Consider the following 19,692-nt stretch of genomic DNA (forward strand, 5'->3'; position numbering starts at 1 on the left):
AGGGCTCAGTTAATTCCATCCATGAGAAATGGCCAAAAGACTTTTTTGCCAGTAGATGTAACACTCAAGAAATAGGCTAGAATGTTCATGTTGTTTCAGCTATGTTCATCTGATTTTGTATCCTGTCTTATCAAACCAGCCCCCTAAATCAATCTACTCATGAGCCTAAGTTGACAAGGGATATTATCATCATTGTACTGAAATGTTCCACAGCAAACTTAAAGCTCCTTAACTCCCCATCCATTTGTAGCTAAAGTAGTACCTCCAAAATAATTTAGGTTAGAGACCCATAAACATTTCAATATCCAAATAAACCAAAAGATTCTGAGTAATCTGACTATGAAGTATTAGACTGTATAGTTCTATATCAATAATGAGCTCAGTACTAACATTCAGGGTTTTGATATTTTCCAAAACAATTAACTGCTAAAAAAAAAAAAAAAATGTGGGGGGGAACCAAACTCCAAAACAATAAGACTCCAATACAACAAAACACAAAATTTGCCTTTATATAAGAATCATTTTTAAAAATTTGAAATATCAAAAAATTAAATATAAAACAGGAAGTTATACTGAAGAAAACTAATGATATAAATTAAACACTAAATCCTACACTTCTCAGAGTTGGCCTGGGTATAATATTCGGTGTTAAGGATTAAGCCTGCAACTGCAGCTTGTTTTGAAAACAGGTGTCCAAGAGAATGTCACTTGATCTACACCTCTTTGCCTGGGTAAGTGACATTGACACCTAGGCCAGGAACTGGAATTAGGCTTCTGCCAGGTTTCTGACCTAACCACAATCTATTCAAGCTGCACTGGCATCTGAGCTCCAGGCAAATGTGCTATGCTAATTATTGTTACATGATCTTACATGAACTAATCCCCATCCCTATTAACTTCCATAGTAGGTGAAGCTTTAATGTTTAAACGATAAGTGCGGCATAATATAGAACAATGCAAAATTTAACAGGTGAGGGAGCAGTAAGTGCTGGTCTATAATATTAGCATAATACATATTTATGGCAGGATGTCTGTGCATTAAAATTATATCCTATCCTCATATGAAATTTGAAGCCAAAGCACATAGGTGTGATAAAGCTAACTTCTACTTAGATCTTCATATTTTTCCATCTTCACTAAGTTTTTCCGAAGTATTAATAGTAGTAATTATAAGATATCACAGAATTAGACAGGTCAGGACATCTTTTATCTCATCCAAGAATTCTACTTGCTCATGACAGCACAAAAATGACAGCAGTAACTTCTATCTATAAAGAGTGTTTTAATCAGAATACAGTATCCCCAAACAGCAGTCTGAACAGCCAGAGTACTATTATTTATAGAAAGTTTATAAGCCAGTGTTTTTGTTTTATTAATATTAAACTGAAGAATAAAAACATTGCTTTACTTATTGGGATAAAGCACGCTCAATTTTATATTAGTTTATTTCTATAAGCTAGCCCTTTAGAGGTACTTTTGGCTGGGACCCACAGTTATATCCTATTAAATACATTAAAAATACATATATCCGTTTAGGAGCCAGGAGTTTAGCCTAGAGGTAGAGTGCCTAGCATGCACAAAGACCTGGGTTCAATTCCTCGGTACCACATACATTTAAAAAAAAAATGGAAGTGGTGCTGAGGCTCAAGTGGTAGAGTTCTAGCCTTGAGAAAGTCCAAGGACAGTGTTCAGGCCCTGAGCTCAAACCCAGGACTGTCCAAAAAAAAAAACCCCATCCGTTTAGCATGGTGAAAGATGAGATTGTAGGGCAAGAAGAGACGACTGGATGGCCTTGTGTGTCACCATAATACCATTAGGGAAAGAATAAATTTACTAAGTAGAGCTACAGATATCATGGAGCATTTTAAAAACTTACAATATTGTTACTATGTACTTTTCAGGATGCTTCAGAAAATAACCCACCTGATGACCTGGTTGCAGTGGGCACACATTGGGGTTCGCTTCCCTGCAGGAATGTGCTCTGCCCTTTGCACCAAGGTATCTTGTTCAGTGGGCTGGGGTTGCCCCGAAGCTGAGTTGGCTGGTGTTCCTGCTCCTGAGGAAGTAACGCTGTTTGAGATTCTTCCAGTAGAAGGTGCTAGGGGTCAAATCACAGGAGAATCAGAATGAGAACATATAAACTTCTCCTAATCACTAAATAGCAGACTACAGACACACTAACAATCTCAGGGCATTGGTAATAACACATCGTGATCATACTCTATCAGAGACATTTCTTGATTTCTGTCTTCTGGTTTGCATCCCTACAGAACTTTCCTTGTTCACCTCCTCAAAGTTTTCCATCTACCAAAAGACCTTATTTTTAAATTCATTCTCTTAACTGTCACCAAAGACTGAAATATACAATTCTGAGCCCAGCACAAACGGACATGTACAGTGCTACAAACAGGCCACCACTGCCCATACGTCAAGAATCCACTGTGTTAAGAACATGTTTCCACTCTTAGGCTCATGCTTCCTTTTAAAGAAACAATGAAGAAAATTATTAAAAGTTTACTTTATGCAGCTTCCTTTGTCACCCAACTTATTTTAACAGTACAATGCTCAACTGTATGTGGCTCTTTTGTTTCTCTTCTTAGAGCATCATATAAGTCTTTCAATGCCAAATTTTCAGTTATTGTCTTTAAATTCATGACATATGAAGTTGGTCTCCTCTTCTTGCACATGCTGTGGCTTTTCCGAAGAACTCTATTTTGAGTTCTCCCACTTAGACAGGCACTGATGGCATTCTGCCCCTGTGGCCCCAAGGCTTCCTCCTCAGACCCTAGCAACTGTTTCTCAGTAAATGTTTTCCTGTCGATCTTTCCTTTCTAATCCAAGCCTGGGTTCCCTCACTGAGTCCTGGTCTTGAATTCCATTCAGTCTGGAGTACTACAAGCCTCTTAATCACGATCTTCTCTTCATCCTATTCTGCTAGTTGTAGCACTTCAACACACTGCATGCAGTCCTGAGAGTCCAGTGCTCAGTGAAGCCACTCCATCCTCTAAGCACCTGTTTTCTATACCTTCCTATACATTCCTCACCAGAGTATTAATTATACTTAATCTGTGCCGCCACTGTCTACAATAGGTCCACAACTTCAATATAATGAGCACATTATGGGAAATATGAGGTGAAGAAAAGCTAAGAAACAGAAAGAATAGGTAGTTTAGAACTGGCACTGCCTTGGCTCCACACTCAGTGGTCTTAAGCACTATGCTGACTTTGACTCATGGCTCCCTTGAGTATACTGTATCAGCCTCTGCTGCTACGAACTACAGCCACTGAAATGCCTCCTACCTACAAGGCTCACACAATTGTTCCACTCCTTCTCCAAAAGTTCTGACCATCCCCCTTAGAATCATCCTTTTGTTCTTGGTATCTCTTGTACCCTTGACTACATATTTTACACTTCAGTGACATCCTGCTATTATCCTTTTTTTCTCCAGGTTAGCTCTGAAAAGACAGGTGCAAAAAACATACTCCTGCAGATAGAAGTGGTTCACATAATCCTAACCACTGAGGAGACTGAGATTTGAGGTTTGAGGGTCAATTAATGAATTGGGGATAAGAACATAATTAAGGTAGAAGTAGAGCTATGGCTCAAGTGGGAAAGCACAACTAGCCTTGAGCAAACAAGCTAAAGGACAGTTCTCAGTAACTAGGAAACATTTATTTTACTTGAACTCAGGCACCAATACTAGCACCAAAAACACACAAAAAATAAAATTTAAATTAAAAAAGACACTCTTATCAACTAACAGGAAACTGCCTTTTAAATAGAAGATGAAAAAGTAATAAATAAAAATGTTTCCAAATCACTTTTTTTAAACTCCAGATTACACAGAAGTCCTGACGTGCTGAGTTGTTTTTTAGCAAGCAGAGTGTCAAATTCTCCATTAGTCACTGTAAAATGAGACATGATCCACCTGGCCTGTGCCTTAAGAAGAAATACGGGGAGCTAACCTACCTAAAATTAGAGGCCATTCTTAAACAAACAAACAAAAAAAAACCCAACTCACGACTTCCTCTCAAACCATGTAGAAGGGCTCTGAACCCAACGACTACGGCTCCTCAGAAGAGAAGCCTTGGCTTTCTGTTACTGCAGAGCCTTAACCACTTCGGATACCAGGGCCATTCTCATTCCTCTCGAAGCTGTGTTAGCACATTCACCCATATACAATATGATGCAAGCCTGGCTAAGTACTTAGCCCATAAACATGAACATTTCCAAGGCACGGTTATTTCCCATATGAATATAGGGACAGCCATATATTTTTTCTTTTTTGCCAGTCCTGAGCCTTGAACTCTGGGCCTGGGCACTGTCCCTAAGCTCCTTTTGCTCAAGGCTAGTACTCTACCATTTGAGCTACAGCACCACTTCCAGCCTTTATAAACAACTAGAGGTAAGTTCTCATGACTTTCCTCCCCAAGCTGTCTTGGAATCACGATCCTCAGAACTCAGCTTCCTGGGAAGTTAGGATTACAGGTGTGAGCCACCAGAGCCCAGTGTTGATGTTCTTGTCCTCAGACTGAATTTCTTACTTCTCTAGCAGAAAAACAGGCAGCTTCTGGGAATAAAGTACCAATCCCCCAGCCTCTGCTCACTTGACAAACCAGTGGGAGGGACAGGGCTCAGGCCCTGAGTTCAGTCCCCAGGACTGGCAAAAAAAAAAAAAGTAAACTGTAACTAATTCACAGTACATGGTTGAAAAAAGTATTTGTCATGGTGTTATATCTGAGGATTTTTTTTTTTTTTTTTTGCCAGTCTGGGCTTGGGCTCAGGGCCTGAGCACTGTACCTGGATTTTCTCAAGGCTAGGCTCTACCAATTGAGCCACAGCACCACTTCTGGCTTTTTGCTACGTATGTGGTACTGAGGAATCAAACCCAGGTCTTCTTGCATGCTAGGCAAGCACTCTACCATTAGGCCAAACTCCCAGCCTATATCTGAGAATGTTAAAAAGCAAAGAAGTCCCTACTTTATTATATATCAGCTACCTCAACAGTATCTTTTTTGGATTACAGGTTACAATTAGAGATAAAGAATTTTTAAAAATTGCTAATTTAGGAACAATTAATGAAGGTACTATAGTGTGGAAATAAGAATATTCAAACGGATGAATGTATTATTTGATCATTGTTTTTTCTTCTCCTTTTTTCTTAAACATTTTACTTTTGCCAGCATCATCTTTATTTTTCTTTGTGTTAGATCAGGACACAGCAACCATTTATTCTATGAAAGATTAATTTACATATTGTGGTATGTATTTCGTGTCCTAAATCTTGCTCCCTAGATTTTAGCCTTTATAAACAATGGGTGAAAAGCTCCTGAAATAAAACAATAGTTACAGGATTCCTTAGATTTTGAAAAACTTTTAAAAGTGTATTGTGATATTAAGTTAAACAGAAAAGAAAACTGGCTGCCAATAAAGGGATGACCATAAAATATCTGAATTCTTTAGTAAAATCCCAGTAATAGTCCATTGCTGTTATCAGAAGAAGGCTAATATTTAAAATATCAATGAATATGAATGCTACTCTCACAAAATAAAGAAGACAGACGTCACCATCCAGCAAGGTGTGCTGATGGCATGAGAGCAAAGTAGCCCCAGCATAAGGGAAGCTCCTGCTCAGAACATCCAGGCTAACCTTATGCTTGTATAAATAATGGGGCCACATCAAGATAATACGCTGGTACTCACAAGGAGATGAAATACAGCTCAGGGCTGTCCTCAAAGGTATGACAGAAATGTCAGCAAGCTCTGGACTGGGGAACAACGATGGGCACAAGTGTCATACTGCTCACAAAATGGCAGCTTTCTCCCCGCTCCTTCCCTAACCACCACAAATACAGAGTGACCAAGAGAAGCATGGGGGTCTGTCCATTTTATGTCCACCAAGCTCTGTTCAAAACGTAAACAACTGCTATTCTTTGTGATCCAGGCGTGAAATCACATCCAGCAGAAATGGAAAAAGTTAAGCCAAGACTTAAGATCAGAGGATATTCTGAGGAGGTTTGTGCAAGTTTTATTAAATGGAATCAAGGACTTTAACCCAGTGATTAAAAGCCAAATTGGATAGACTAAACTATTATCATTTCTCTGAGTGGTGGAGAATGCTGGAATGTATGCCATAAAGAACTGGAACAGGTGCAACCAAGACTGTGTATCAAATATTTCCTCAACTTCAGGAGGTTGGTCTCTTCCATTAGCAACCAGCCTTTCAACTCTAAGAACCCAGATTATATTGGATCTAGGGTGTCTTAATTTAAGTAAGTATGGGCACTTGGATTACGTTCCGTTCTCTTTTTAATTTCTTACATCATACATCATCAAAGTTCAGTTCACACACGCACACTCGTTTCTTTCTCCCTATTAACTTTCCTTACAAAGAAAACTTCCATTAGGTCAAAGTCACGAGTAAAAGAAATGTGCCTTGCCTATGAAAATATGAGAGGTGATCTAACTTTATCATTAAAAGTGAACAAGTTATCACAATATAATAACCTTAGTATTATTTCGATTTGTAATCTTATAATAGGAAGATAAGCCCATGCTTTAATTGTAAGAGGTAAATATGCTTCTTGTTTTGTTTTTTTTTTTTTTGAAAAAGGAGTAAAGAACCAAGGAAAAGTTTTTCTGTGTGAAAGACTAATAGTTAACATTGTAGACTCTTAAGTGTTCTACTCTATCACTGTAGCATGAGAAAGGCCACAGAAAATACATAGAGAAACAAGCAAGGCTTCAATAAAACTTTAGTTATAAAAATAAATAGGGGTGGGGCAGGAGTATGGCTTACTAGTAGAGTGCTTGCCTAGCATTCATGAAGCTCTGGGTTTGATCGTTGGTACAATATACATAGAAAAAGCCAGAAGTGGTGCTGTGGCTCAAGTAGCAGAGCACTACCTTGAGAAAGCCCAACGACCGTGCCCAGGCCCTGAGTTCAAGCCCCAGGACTGGCAAAGAAAAAAATAGATGGTGGGTAAGCCAGATGTGACCAAGCATAATATTTTATCAGTGAATAAATCTAGGTATGTTTCTTTACAAAAAGTTTTAGTCACAATGAAAGGAAAATGGCAACAGAGAAGAGTGTTCACAAATGTGCACTTGTTTTGACAATGGACAGCTCTGCTGAGGCCTTTGTGGCAAGTGTGCTGTTTAGTTTAATGATGTCAAAATGCAGGGGAAGCAGCTGGCAATAAAACACTATTGGAAGAGATGAAATTCGCGCAACTGGTAGCAGTTTACTTATTCACATAAAAATCTAGAAATGGAACCAATAAATCTATCCATCTTAGCTAAGCAAATCTAGTTATCTCGATTTATTAGTGCAGCACAAAAGCCTACAATGAAATTTGGGATGGTTGTAGCAATAGTAATTTCCTTTCTCACCCCTATCTCCTTTAGACTTCAAATAAGAGATAGATTTTATATCCACTTATAGCTGAGATGCACATTATTCAGCTTTTGATTTAATCAAATCACACAAGTATATCTGAGTATTCTACAAGAAAAAGAAATGACCTATCAGATCTCTCCAATGCTCTGTCCATAACCAAGTGAAAAGACATTTCCTTCATTTCTAAAATGTAATCTATGCCAGAGGCATAGTATACTACAGTTGAATTAAGGAGAATCTTATCTGAAGGATCAAGGAGCAAGCAAGTGGGGGAGGGGAAGTTTTATATATATTTGCTCAGTCTGCAACACTTCCTTCTTAAAAGTGTTAGCTACAAGTGATTTTGTTTTTACCACAAACATTAAAGGTCAGCCATGAATTAAATAAGACTTCACTATAAACAAATACATGCCTTATCTCCAGACTGCATTCTTTGAAATTTAAGTATTTCATTCTCTACATTGATTCCGATGCCCATGGGGTCTGGGCCATATAATCTGATTTAACTCTTCTTGGCATGTTTGTTGCTGATATCTGTGTTAAACATGGTAGTTTACATCCAAATTAATTTGTCCAAAATGATAAAACAGATGAGCCTACCTCTCTAATACATTTGCTGCACTCCATTACGTGGGCCCCATATGTTGTGAGCCACATTCCTTGGCATGAGCTTACCACCATGCTCTAGAAGTGTAATTCATTGGTTAAACTCTCACTGCTTAGGTCTACCAGCTCTAGTTCTTTTTTTTTTTCTCCCCCAAAGATAAAGTTGGAAGAAATAAGAAAGTAAGAAGAAGAAAGTAACATCTTGTTCCCCATTTAGGTAAGGGGGATTAAAGACTTTTTTTTTCCTTTTTGGCAGCACTTGGGTTTGAACTCAGGGCCTCATGCCTCCAAGGCGATCACTCTACACCTTTAGCTATGTCTCCAGCCCTGCAACCTTTAACACATATGGCAGATTAATACTTGATACGCAATTTGGTATTTTCATAGCTGTCTTTAGCAGAACGTGACTGTTGGGGAAATTCCAAGTCCAGAATGGAAACAGAACAATACCTTGACAAAAGAATGCTGTGTCCCTTTGACTTACATGCAAATTTCTAATACAAGGAAGTCTGATGTCTTCACTCACTCAGTCACCGAAAGCCAGGCATTGTTCAGGAACCACAAAATGAAGATCAGGGGCCTGGGTCTCTGCCCTCCAAGTGATGTAAGACCCGTGGTAAACACACACAAACAACTAAAACGAACATGCGAGGGTTATGACAAAGATGTGACCAGGTTTGTAGGAGCAGAAAGGAAAATTACATAGCAGGCTAAAGGCTCATGAAGACTTCACAGAGACGTCAAATGAACAGGTGAATGGAGGTTAGTCAGGGCTAGAAGGGACAGGAATGCACTTCAAATTGAAGCAGCATGCATGGGGACCTGCATGTGGCACACAGCGTGTGATCAAGGAATGGATGCAACTGTGAGCTTCAGCCTGGCAGGACTGCAGGTAACACGACAACAATCACACATGGGGAGCCTGGTTAAGGTGGGGGTGCTGGCTTTTAGGGGAACGACAGCCCTAGTAAGAAGTCTTACAACACAGACCACCTCAGCTCAGAATGTTTCAGGCAGAGCAGACACATGCCATCTGATGGGCTGGACGGTAACATTGTAAGTAAGTTGTTAACGCCATCACGGAAGAGAAAATTTTCAAGTCCATGATGAACTAGACACTTTAATATTTTATATCATTTAGTCACCACAAAAACACTATAAAAGACAACGAAAGATGCTTTTATTTTTTTCCTGTGTATGTGGTACTGAGGAATTGAACCCAGGTCTTCCATGCATGCTAGGCAAGCACTCTACCACTAGGCCAAACTCCCAGCCAGAAAGATGCAGACTCACAAATTTAGCCTCAGAACTGGGCATGGTTGGATATGCCAAAAATCCCAGCACTCCAGAGGGAAAATCTCAAGCACAACAGTAGTTTTCACTATATACCAACTTCTTTCTAAAATAAAAATAAAGATAACACAAAAGCAAAACAAATAACCTTCTATAACCCATATAAAACATGACATGAACTTTTGCTCTTTGGGGTCACCAACTGTTAAGAAAACTGGGCCTGATCTAGCAAAGTATTGCTTATATTCCTGTACATACATCATTTTCATTTTCTGTGTTATTAAACTAAAATCAGCAAATTAATCTATTCCAACATATAATGTTCTTTTTACCCTTAATACTGGATTTGTGTAGAATGTTAGACTGTATCTGATAAGATTATATTTTGTACATATATTTGCATCTAATGAGCTAAATTTAGCTAATCTGGTGCCCTAAATTTAAACAGACTCAAGGAAAAAAAAACACTATATGGGAAAACTAGGTCATCTACATAGGGACACATTTCTTTAAACTTTTACCTCTCAATTCATCAAGATTTTGAAAACAATGGATACAGTCATTTCATCTGCCATATGAATATTTCATGTGGAAATATTTAATAGAAATGCAAATATTAGAAGTTAAATGTAAAAAGTGCCTTTTTTCAATTCTGAAAAGAAGAAAAATCTCAACTTTCATGTGTTTTTTCTAGATTCAGGTCAATGTTTCCAAGATTACTAAATCTTATTTGCAGAAGTAGTCCTTTTTTTTTGTTTTAGAAGTGGGCATCCATCTCGCATTTGAACTCAGGATCCTGGGCTCGTGAGGAAGGGGCTCTATCACAGGAGCCACACACTCCTTGACCACAGAAGGCCACAGGTCAGTGGTACAGCTAACTGGCGTGAAACTCAAGCTTTGATTCTCTGACTTTTGTGTCTTCATATTTTCATCTAGACTATTGATCTCTAAGCATTCTGCATCCTATAATACCTGATCATTATGAATGGCGGCCAAGTCTTTGAGATGGTGGGGGAACAGGAATGGGTGTATGTTAAACTATATTCTGAGAAAAAGGTGATCCAATTTAAGCTATAATGCTGTTACATATACACTTAGTTCCTAGTTATCAACTGGGATAACATTACTGAGTGCTTGAAAGATTTCTGGGTAATACAGGCTACCAAATACAAGTGAAATGACCTAAAATGTCACATCAGAAATTCGTTGAATATTATAGAAACTGATGACAGGCTCAAAATACCCTGGTAGTTCTTCAGGTTTCACCCAGTCTTTTCAGTGCTGTCTCTTTTTGTTTTGTTTCGTCTTTGTTTTTCAGCACATAATTTTAAAAATGCATTAGTCACCACTGCATAAACAAAAGAATGACTAAAACACTTTCAAAAATCTGTCTTCTATTTTTTTTTTTTTTTACCAGTCCTGGGCGTGAGCTCAGGGCCTGAGCACTGTCCTTGGACTTTCTCAAGGCTAGAGCTCTACCACTTGAGCCTCAGCACCACTTCCGGCTTTTTTCTATGTATGTGGTGCCGAGGAATCGAACCTGGGTCTTCATGCATGCTAGGCAAGCACTTTAACCACTAGGCCAAACTCCCGGCCCCTGTCTTCTATTTTTTAAACTGTAAATTGTAAGAGAGAAAAACACTTTATCTTGAGCCCAAAATATCTACAGGCTTTCCCATTTCTAAAACCTAGAATGAAATAAATACAAGAAGTTAAAAAAATACTTCTTGATTTCAGCTAAGGATTGTGATCTATTTCACTGAGTTCCCAATGGGAAAATATTCTGATAATACTGTTTTATACTGTTCTATTTTATGTATGTTTTACACCTGTATTTTTTTCATAGTATAGTCACACATACATTCTGGAGGGGGGCATAATCTTTTAAATTTTAATATAGTTGCTGGTATTTGCATGCTGGTTATTCCAAAAAAATCTACTCAGAGAATAAAGGATTCCATTGCCCTCTACTGGCAGTTTTGTTATAGTGTATTACCAACGAATTCCCCCTATCAAATGGAATTCCTCTTAGTAACAGAACTCCTAAGAGCAGTACAGATACTTACTTTCCTCCATTTTCTGCCTCAAGACTTTACTCTTTCTTCCTGCTTACAAAATATTCTCCTGTTACTTCCCAATCATTACAGCTAAAACATTTTTTTTGTATTTAAGACACACAGAATATAACTATGAGTCCCCACTACCCTACAGAACCTATAAGCAAATTAAAAGAACTCAAAATAGGACATGCTTTGCCAGAATATTCCCCTCAAATAATACATCTTAAATGAAACCCCTTTGTACAATTATTTAAAAATAGGAATAATAAGAAGAGATAAGGTGTTAAGAGTCTACAAATCTCAATGGCTAACAGTGGTAGCCTGCAATTTAAATTTAAAATTAATAGAAGAGTCTCTTTCAAGATGCCCTATACCAGAGGCCTTGGTCTGTGCTTCCTGCTCAACACAGACAGTCATTCCGGTACTCGGCATCCAGTCTCCGCAATGGGAGGTCCAACAACCAACAAAATGAAACACTAGAACTACTGTCTGTTCTGAACAGGAATGGATTTGGTCTTCTTTACATATTCACTAAAGAAACATCATGACAGCTACTTATAAATCACTTATACTACATGTGGTATTAATAGTGATCTGGAGGGCCAGGAGTTTGGCCTAGTGATAGAGTACTTGTCTAGCATGCACAAAGATGCGGGTTTGATTCCTCAGTACCATATACATAGATAAAGCTGGAAGTGGTGCTGTGGATCAAGTGGTAGGGCTTTAGCCTTGATAAAGCCCAAGGACAGGGCTCAGGCAATGAGTTCAAGCCTGAGGACTGGTAAAAGAAAAAAAAGTAATCTAGAGAAGCAAAAGTGCACAGGAGGATGCATGCATATGGGTAAGAGGCAAATAGAGGGCTATTTCAATTAAGGTTTTTGAGCAGCTATAGATTTTGGTATCTGCAGGGAGTGCTGGGCCAGTCCTCCAGGGACACTGAGGACAACTGTATTTATAGTTTGTTTGTGAATTAGCAGCATGTACTACATGGTTTTATGAAACAAATTATAAACAAAAGTACAGTGAAAAAGGCCCAAGCCCTTCTGCCACATTTCTGTCTTGTCCAAAGCCTAAAAGCAAGGGAGCCAGCTGTGAATAGACTAAAGTTCTAAAATAAATGCTTCCTTTCCTAAGGAGATTTGCTTAGGAATTTTGTCACAGGGATGGGAAGACTTGTTTAGCTCAGCATAGAACTTACGTTGTTTGTACACCTATAAAGACCAAAAATAATAGGTTCCAAAGGGAACCTCTCAACAGTAGTTTGTTATAAGTAAGACTCCAGGATTACAGTTCCAAATCTGCTTTGAACATTATTGGGAATCAAGGCAATGCTAGATTGAATCATTATGAAAGACAAACTGAATTGTATCAGACATGGGGAAAGTTTCGAAGATACTATAAAGACTAAGATAGTTTCTCTTCATAGTCTGAACTAAAATCTCAGATGCCTGAGAACAGGATTTACTAGTAAATTCTGTCACATAGCCAAGAACACCCTTTCATATCTGCACTTGCTTGGGAAAAGCCAGGAGTAAGAGATTTCATTGGAATACCTGCTTGGCTTGGCCGCTGCCAGCTTGGTGGCTTGATGGCGCCAGTGGATGCTACGGGTTTGAAGGCAGCAGTTGTGCTGAGGCCGCCCACGCTGGGTCTACTCACGCCTGTGCTGTCCGGACCTCCAGCCACCATCTGGGGTGAGGCTCCTGCTGAAGTGGGGTGTTCAGCAGGGCTGAAACCAAAATAAGGAGACAATTGTTGGTGAGGCAGTTTCAACCTCCCTTAGTAACAAACACTTCTACTTTTCCAAATGAATTAAATCGTGAAGGAAAATGACATCCTTTTATCTTAGGAAAGCAAAACATTGACATTATGACTGATGGATTGTTCTCATTTAAATGAAAAAAAGTAAGAAAAGATAAGGAGTCTGGTAGCATTGGTTTTATACCTTGGAAATGCTCTTTAAAAGAAATACTATGTGAAGTTGGCTAAAGAAAAGCTTAAGTAACCCTTCCATTTAAACCATAAGCTACTCCTACTGGCAGTTCAGAAGAACCATCAAGAGGAAGGCAATGGCTTACTAAGTAAACCTTGGTAGCCTCTATGAAATGACGTTAATGAGTGCCTTTGCACACACCCATTTTTCTTGATGAACTAAGTTTCTCTGACATGGAACTGGTTAGGCCCTTTCCCTTGTAAGCTCATTTATGTACTCAGTTATTCAAACCCCTAAGGTATGCCACATGCTGCCCTACCCACTGGCCACCTGGTGGTAAGGGAGAGAGAGAGAACTTGTCTAAGACAATGCCAATGTTAGACACTAACATCGGGGTAAAAACAGACTAGACTACCATGACTTCCTCTCCACCACAGTGATCAGCTTCCTGTATGCTGGCCACCCTGTCCTAAATGTGACACCTTTTCCATGCTTTTCATAAGAAGTATTTTCTCCACCATGTCTCTACGCCCATCAAATCCTATTCACAATTAACAAAAGTAGCAATTATATCTACCTTGCCCTGAGCTCCCTACTAAGAAATGAAAATAAAGTATTTCATTAGTCTGCACTGGTCATTACAGTGAAAAGCATGAAATAGGATCATGATTTAAGCTCTGGCCAAGGCAGGAAGTAAGGCCCTACTTCAAAAATAACTAATGGAAAAAAAAGGAATGGGGTGGGTGGCTCAGGCGGATGTCTTACTTAGCAACTAGAAAGTTCTGAGGACAAACCTCATGGCTATTTTTTCAAAAGTAATCCAGAACCATAATAAATAATTTTTCCGTAACATTGAAGAGGACAGCCTTGTTAATTACATCAGAAAATGATTGATCAATAAACTGATCAAATGATCTGGAGCTAGCTTGATGACAGATCATCTATCTGCAAAATACACATACACTAGTTATAATTATAGCTTTATACTCTGTCATTGATTTCATAGGGTTAATTCAATGAGATTATACTTTTAGTGAATAATTAAGACTCGTGTTTTACTTATACATTATACTTGAGAGTTTTAGGCTGAATCATTAAGTATAGGAGAAAAATTGATCAATGTATTTTAACCCTGCTATGGCTTAGATCTGGAGTGTCCTGTAGGCAGGTGATTGTTTACTAGCTGTGACAAGATGCATTAGTAGAAAGCAAGAAGGAAGGAAGGGAGGGAGGGAGGCAGGAAATAAGTCAATCCCATGAGAGTGTGTCCTACCAAAAAGGGGATATAAGGACACAACCCCTCCTCACTATTGAATGTCCTGACACCCCAGGAAGGGAGCAGGTTTATCCACCCTCCCTCCTGGCCATGAGCTGCCCCAGGCCCCACAGAGCTAGCAAACAATGGACTGAAACCCCTGATTTCACAAATCAAAGCCAACCTTTCCCCTCGATGAACTGCTTTTCCCACAAATCTTGTCAACAACAGGAAACTAACTCAAGAAGTACTCAGATATGGTTTAAAAAAAGTTGCCTTTTTAAACAAAGCCTTCATGCTTAAGAACTATAAGACAGCAGCCAACCAAAATGAATTTTTTTTACATTATTCCAAAAGCTTTACCTTCTTGCCATTGATTATTTAAGTATTTACTTGCCTAGCAAGTAGAAAGCTCTGTAATATATTAAAGTCATTTGTTATATTCATGCAATATTGACACTATTAGACTGTAATTAAATATTACCATGATTACTCATAATTTCACACCAAACACCAATTGGGCCAATGAAAGGTGTCAAAAAGGAATAACAGGTGAGCTCGTTGTCATAAAAAACAAAGGCAGTAAATTAGCACTGCAGTGAGGTTACAGTTAATTCAAAACTGGGAAGAAATCGGCTCCCAGATTCTGTCATAGAGCCTGCTGGTTAACGCTGTGGTTAGGTTTTAGAGAAAGCAACACAGCAAGCACACAAGTACTCTCATGTTACCTGGTTTCCTTAACCTGGAGAGAACCAGATGATGTCCTGGTGGCCTGAAGACAAGGAAAAGCTAAAGGCTTGGAAATGGGGCTGATGCAAAGTGCATCCAGGAGTGAGAAAGAGCTTTCAGCACTGGAGAGCCTGGCAAGCATTGGAGAAAGAGTTGTGATTGAAAACTTACACTCCAATACAAGAAAGTAGGCTTTAAGAGCCACGAGGGGCTCTCTTTGGCCTGCTGTACTATTTTATCATTTAGATAAGTTGAGTAAATTGTCACCAAAATTAAGCAAGGCAATCTTTCGGAAAGCAATTAAAACTAGATAGATATAGAAGTTTAAAAAAATAACCCCACAATGATTTAACTCTTTTTTGGGGGGGAGGGGGAGAAGGAAATAGGAAGGTATTTATGACAGAGTAATTAGGTTATATAGTCCACCCTCGGGTTTGGACAAAGATAACAGCAATAGAAACTTCACGTATCTTTATTCTGCAACAAATACCAAAACTGGAAGTCAAATAGATGCCAGTGGCTCATGTAATTCGTGCTAATCAGGAGGCTGAAACCTGAAAATCAAGGTTCTGAGCCAAACTAGGTAGAAAATTTCTGTGAGACTCTTATCTCTGAATAACCAGCAAAATTCCAGAAGTGAAAAAGCAGGAAAGTACTAGCCTTGAGTAAAAAAGCCAAGGGAAATCACCCTAAGTTTAAGTACAAAACCAACACACAAACAAACATACCAACAAATATACCCTGACACTCTAAATCATGAAAACTTTGAATTCCATAAACACACAACTTGCAATAATCCATCCAGCAGAGAAAAAACAGTACATACTTGGTAATGATGGAGAAATAAACAGCAGCAACAGCAACAATCCCCTGGGAATTACCCACAAGCTGGGAGAATGTGTGTGTGTTTGTGTGTGTGTGTGTGTGTGTGTGTGTGTGTGTGTGTGTGTGTGTGTGTGTGTGTGTATCACCCACAGTGCAGGGCTCACGCAGAGCTTCAACCATCTCAAGTGGGTGCCCTGCCCCGAAGTGACATCAAACCAGGAGGATTGCTGAGACACCTGTGGTTCTACCTGGTTCTTGCTGCAAGGGCGGCAGATACAGCTGCAGCTGCCCTGCTCAGCGCTGCATTGCTATATCTGCCAGGAGAAGAGAGGGAAGAGGAGCCTCCAAAACCTTCCACAGAACTGTCCACATTCCTTGTGGAGCTGCTTACTCTGACGAGCAGGGAAAGACAGACAGAGGAGAAGAAGACAGAAGAACAGGTAAGCAGAATCGATAGCAGATAGCCCCCATTCCATATTACTATTTAGATATAAAGGCATGCACTATCAATCAGGTAACAGGACTTCAGGTCATTTATTCACCATGGCTGTGACTTCTTCCAGAAATTAAAAATTTGACGATAATATAAAACAGATACTTTAGCATAGAAATATTCTTGATCCCCTCTAGCTCTAAAATTTTAGCAAAGTTATGTACCACCCAGCTGCAGAATGACCTGCACTGAATAGTGAAGTGGACTTTAATTTCTATAAGCAGAAAGAAAGTTATGTGTATTTTTACCCCCAAAAAAGTCTCTATGCCAAGAATGTTACCTGAGAGATGAAGTATGCCTATAGCATGACAGTTTAAAAAGACTTGTGTTTTCAGGAGAAGCAGGTTCAACAGCTGCCTGTATAGAAGCAGCAAGATACATTAACATGAATTAGAAATAACAGTTTGTGGATGCTGAGTCAGTGTAAATTATTCAGAGTGAGTTGTTTGGGGAGGACAAACATCTGAGCAAAAATAAAAAAACAAGAGGCCGTGAGTTTGGCCTAGTGGTAGAGTGCTTGCCTAGCATGCACAAAGACCCAGGTTCGATTCCTCAGTACCACATACATAAAATAAAGTAAAATAAATAAATAAAAATTGCAGTGACTATGATCAAAGCCCCATCTGCAGATTTCATGGTTTTGTTTTCTAGCTCTAAAGTTTTTTGTTTTGTTTTGTTTTTCAGTACTGGTGTTTGAATTCAAAGCTGTGAGCTTGCTAGGCAGGTGCCCTGCCAACTGAGCCACAACCAAAGCACTTTTTGCTTTAGTTACCTTTTTGCATAGGGTCTCATGTACATGCCCAGGGATCATGTACATGATCCAACCTGGATCATGATCTTCCTTTTGCTTGCACAGCTAAGATGGTAGCACACACCACTGTACCCAGCTTTTTATTCCTGAGATAGAGTCGTGAGAGCTTTTTGGGGGGGAAGGCCTTGAATTTCGATTTACCCAATCTAAGGTAGGATTATAAATGTGAGCTGCCATGTATAGCTGTAAAAGTTTTTACATGCAGGAATAAAGTTTAATCTTCAAAACCCTTAAACATTAAATAATTCTGTGTTGTGCTCAATGCAGGTTAGTGGCATGGCAGCTCCACTGTGTTGTGAGGTGGAGATTAGTCTTCTCTCTGTGTCAAAAGATCTGAGAGGGTCGGGAGTGTGGCTTAGTGGTAGGATGCTCATCTAGCATGCATGAAGCCTTGGGTTTGATTCCTCGGTCCCACATACAGGGAAAAAGCCACAAGTGGTGCATGCATTTGCAAATAATTATACATACATGCATTTTATCTTTGCAAGTATGGATTTTTTTTGAGTTGAATTTATGTCTATCCACTGCTATCAGTGTTTAACAAAAAGCAAAGGAGGGTCTCAAGAGAGCAGAGACAGCTGGTAACATGGCAGAGCAGGACAATATGTTGTTAAGGTGAAGAATAGTTACCAAGGGACCTAACTTGGGAGTTTCTCTTCCATTCTGTATCATTCTATATCTTCAAACAATGGTTACTCTTTGGGGAAAATAATGGAGAATAATAAGAACTAAGAACTTAGATGATTAAGAAGTCAGATTAAAAGAACATACCACCTAGCTAGGCACAGTGAGTCATGCCTATAGGCTTGACTCTGGAGATAGAGACTGGGGAGAGCATGGTTTCAGGTCAGTCTGGGCAGAAAATGAGCAAGATTCCATCTCAACAAACATGCTAAGTGTGGTGGTTCACTTCTTGGATCCCAGCTATGTATGAGATGTAGGAAATCTGAGGATGGACTGGGCAAAAAAAAAGCAAGAAAAACGTGTGAGTCTCTATTTCAAAAATAGCCTAAAAACATGGCTCAAGTGTGACCTACTGGTAAAGTGCTTGCCTAGTATGCACAAAGCCCTAGGTTTGACTCCTTGGTAACACATACACATTAAAAGCTGGAAGTGGTGGTAGAGTGCTAGCTTTCAGCACAGACAGGCTCAGGGACAGTACCCAGGCTCTGAGTTCAAGCTCCAGGACTTGCAAAAAAATAATATAAAAACAAAAATGAGCTGGAAGTACTACTCATGTAAGCGCTTCCTAAGGCAGAAGGCTCTGAATTCAAATCCCAGAACTGTCAAAAATACACATGCACGCACACACACTAAAGCACCCTTCTCCTGTAAGAATAAGAAACGAGACCATGATCGATTTTTCCTTATATTTTTGTCACAAATAGTAATATAAAAGGACTACCAAAATCCCATAAGTATCATTACTAATCTGAATATTCTTAGAGTCATGTCTGGGTGTTTAGGAACGTAAAAACTGTCTGCCTTAGGTAAATGCTCTGATTTAGAAGAGCATACGTAAGACAAACTCAAAAAGTTGACTTTAAACACAAGGTAAGTAAATAAAACACACAAATTTCCTGGTTCTACATTAGGCATTAGAAAGCAAACAAGAATATAACTAGCTGAAAAGCAGTGAGAAGCAGTGCTGAGATGAGGACCAAGCGTTCTCACATTATTAGTGAGGTCAGTTCTGTAGCTGATGACAGCTTTTTCTGTTTTAGTCAAGACCGTTTTAGTAACCAGTGCTTTACCAGCACTGAACCTTAGACAAACCAAGAAGTCAAAGTTCTACCTAGAACACGCAGAGGCCACTTTAGGAAGTGTAGCTATTTGTCTGCCCAGATTTAACACCTGGCAAGAGGCAGGCGGGTGAGCTCCAGTCTTACACATGTCTTCCTGAAAACTGCCAAGGCTATATGTTCAGAAAGAAAGAAAAAAAAGAGCAAGCCAAAACATTCATGAAAAAAAATCCAGGAAGTATTATGTACATCATCTTTTAAATACACATTAGTTCAATTCTGCAAGTGGTTAAAACCAAACACGACCTCTTCTCACCACGAAATATAGGCTGTTTATTGTTGTGGTTTTGTTTTTTTGTTTTTTGTTTTTTTTGCCAGTCCTGGGCTTGAGCTCAGGGCCTGAGCACTGTCCTTGGACTTTCTCAAGGCTAGAGCTCAGCACCAATTCTGGCTTTTTTCTATGTATGTGGTACCAAGGAATCAAACCCGGGCTTTTGTGCATGCTAGGCAAGCACTCTACCACTAGGCCAAACTCCCAGTCCTTC

The 19,692-nt window shown here is 39.2% G+C and overlaps 1 protein-coding gene across 2 annotated transcripts in view; it reads right to left on the reverse strand.

The window, feature by feature from the left end:
• Positions 1-19,692, reverse strand: part of Pdlim5 (PDZ and LIM domain 5) — a 144,163-nt gene that overhangs the window by 15,141 nt on the left and 109,330 nt on the right. For both annotated transcript variants that reach the window (XM_090356790.1, XM_090356789.1), the window contains 2 exons: positions 12,913-13,088; positions 1,924-2,098 (listed from right to left, as the gene is read on the reverse strand). In XM_090356790.1, the coding sequence (XP_090212916.1) occupies positions 1,924-2,098; positions 12,913-13,088 (351 nt within the window). The remainder of the gene's footprint in view (positions 1-1,923; positions 2,099-12,912; positions 13,089-19,692) is intronic.

This window comes from Megascapheus bottae, chromosome 23 (assembly GCF_031878675.1).
Source record: "Megascapheus bottae isolate mThoBot1 chromosome 23, mThoBot2.hap1, whole genome shotgun sequence".
Taxonomy (NCBI): Eukaryota; Metazoa; Chordata; class Mammalia; order Rodentia; family Geomyidae; genus Megascapheus; species Megascapheus bottae.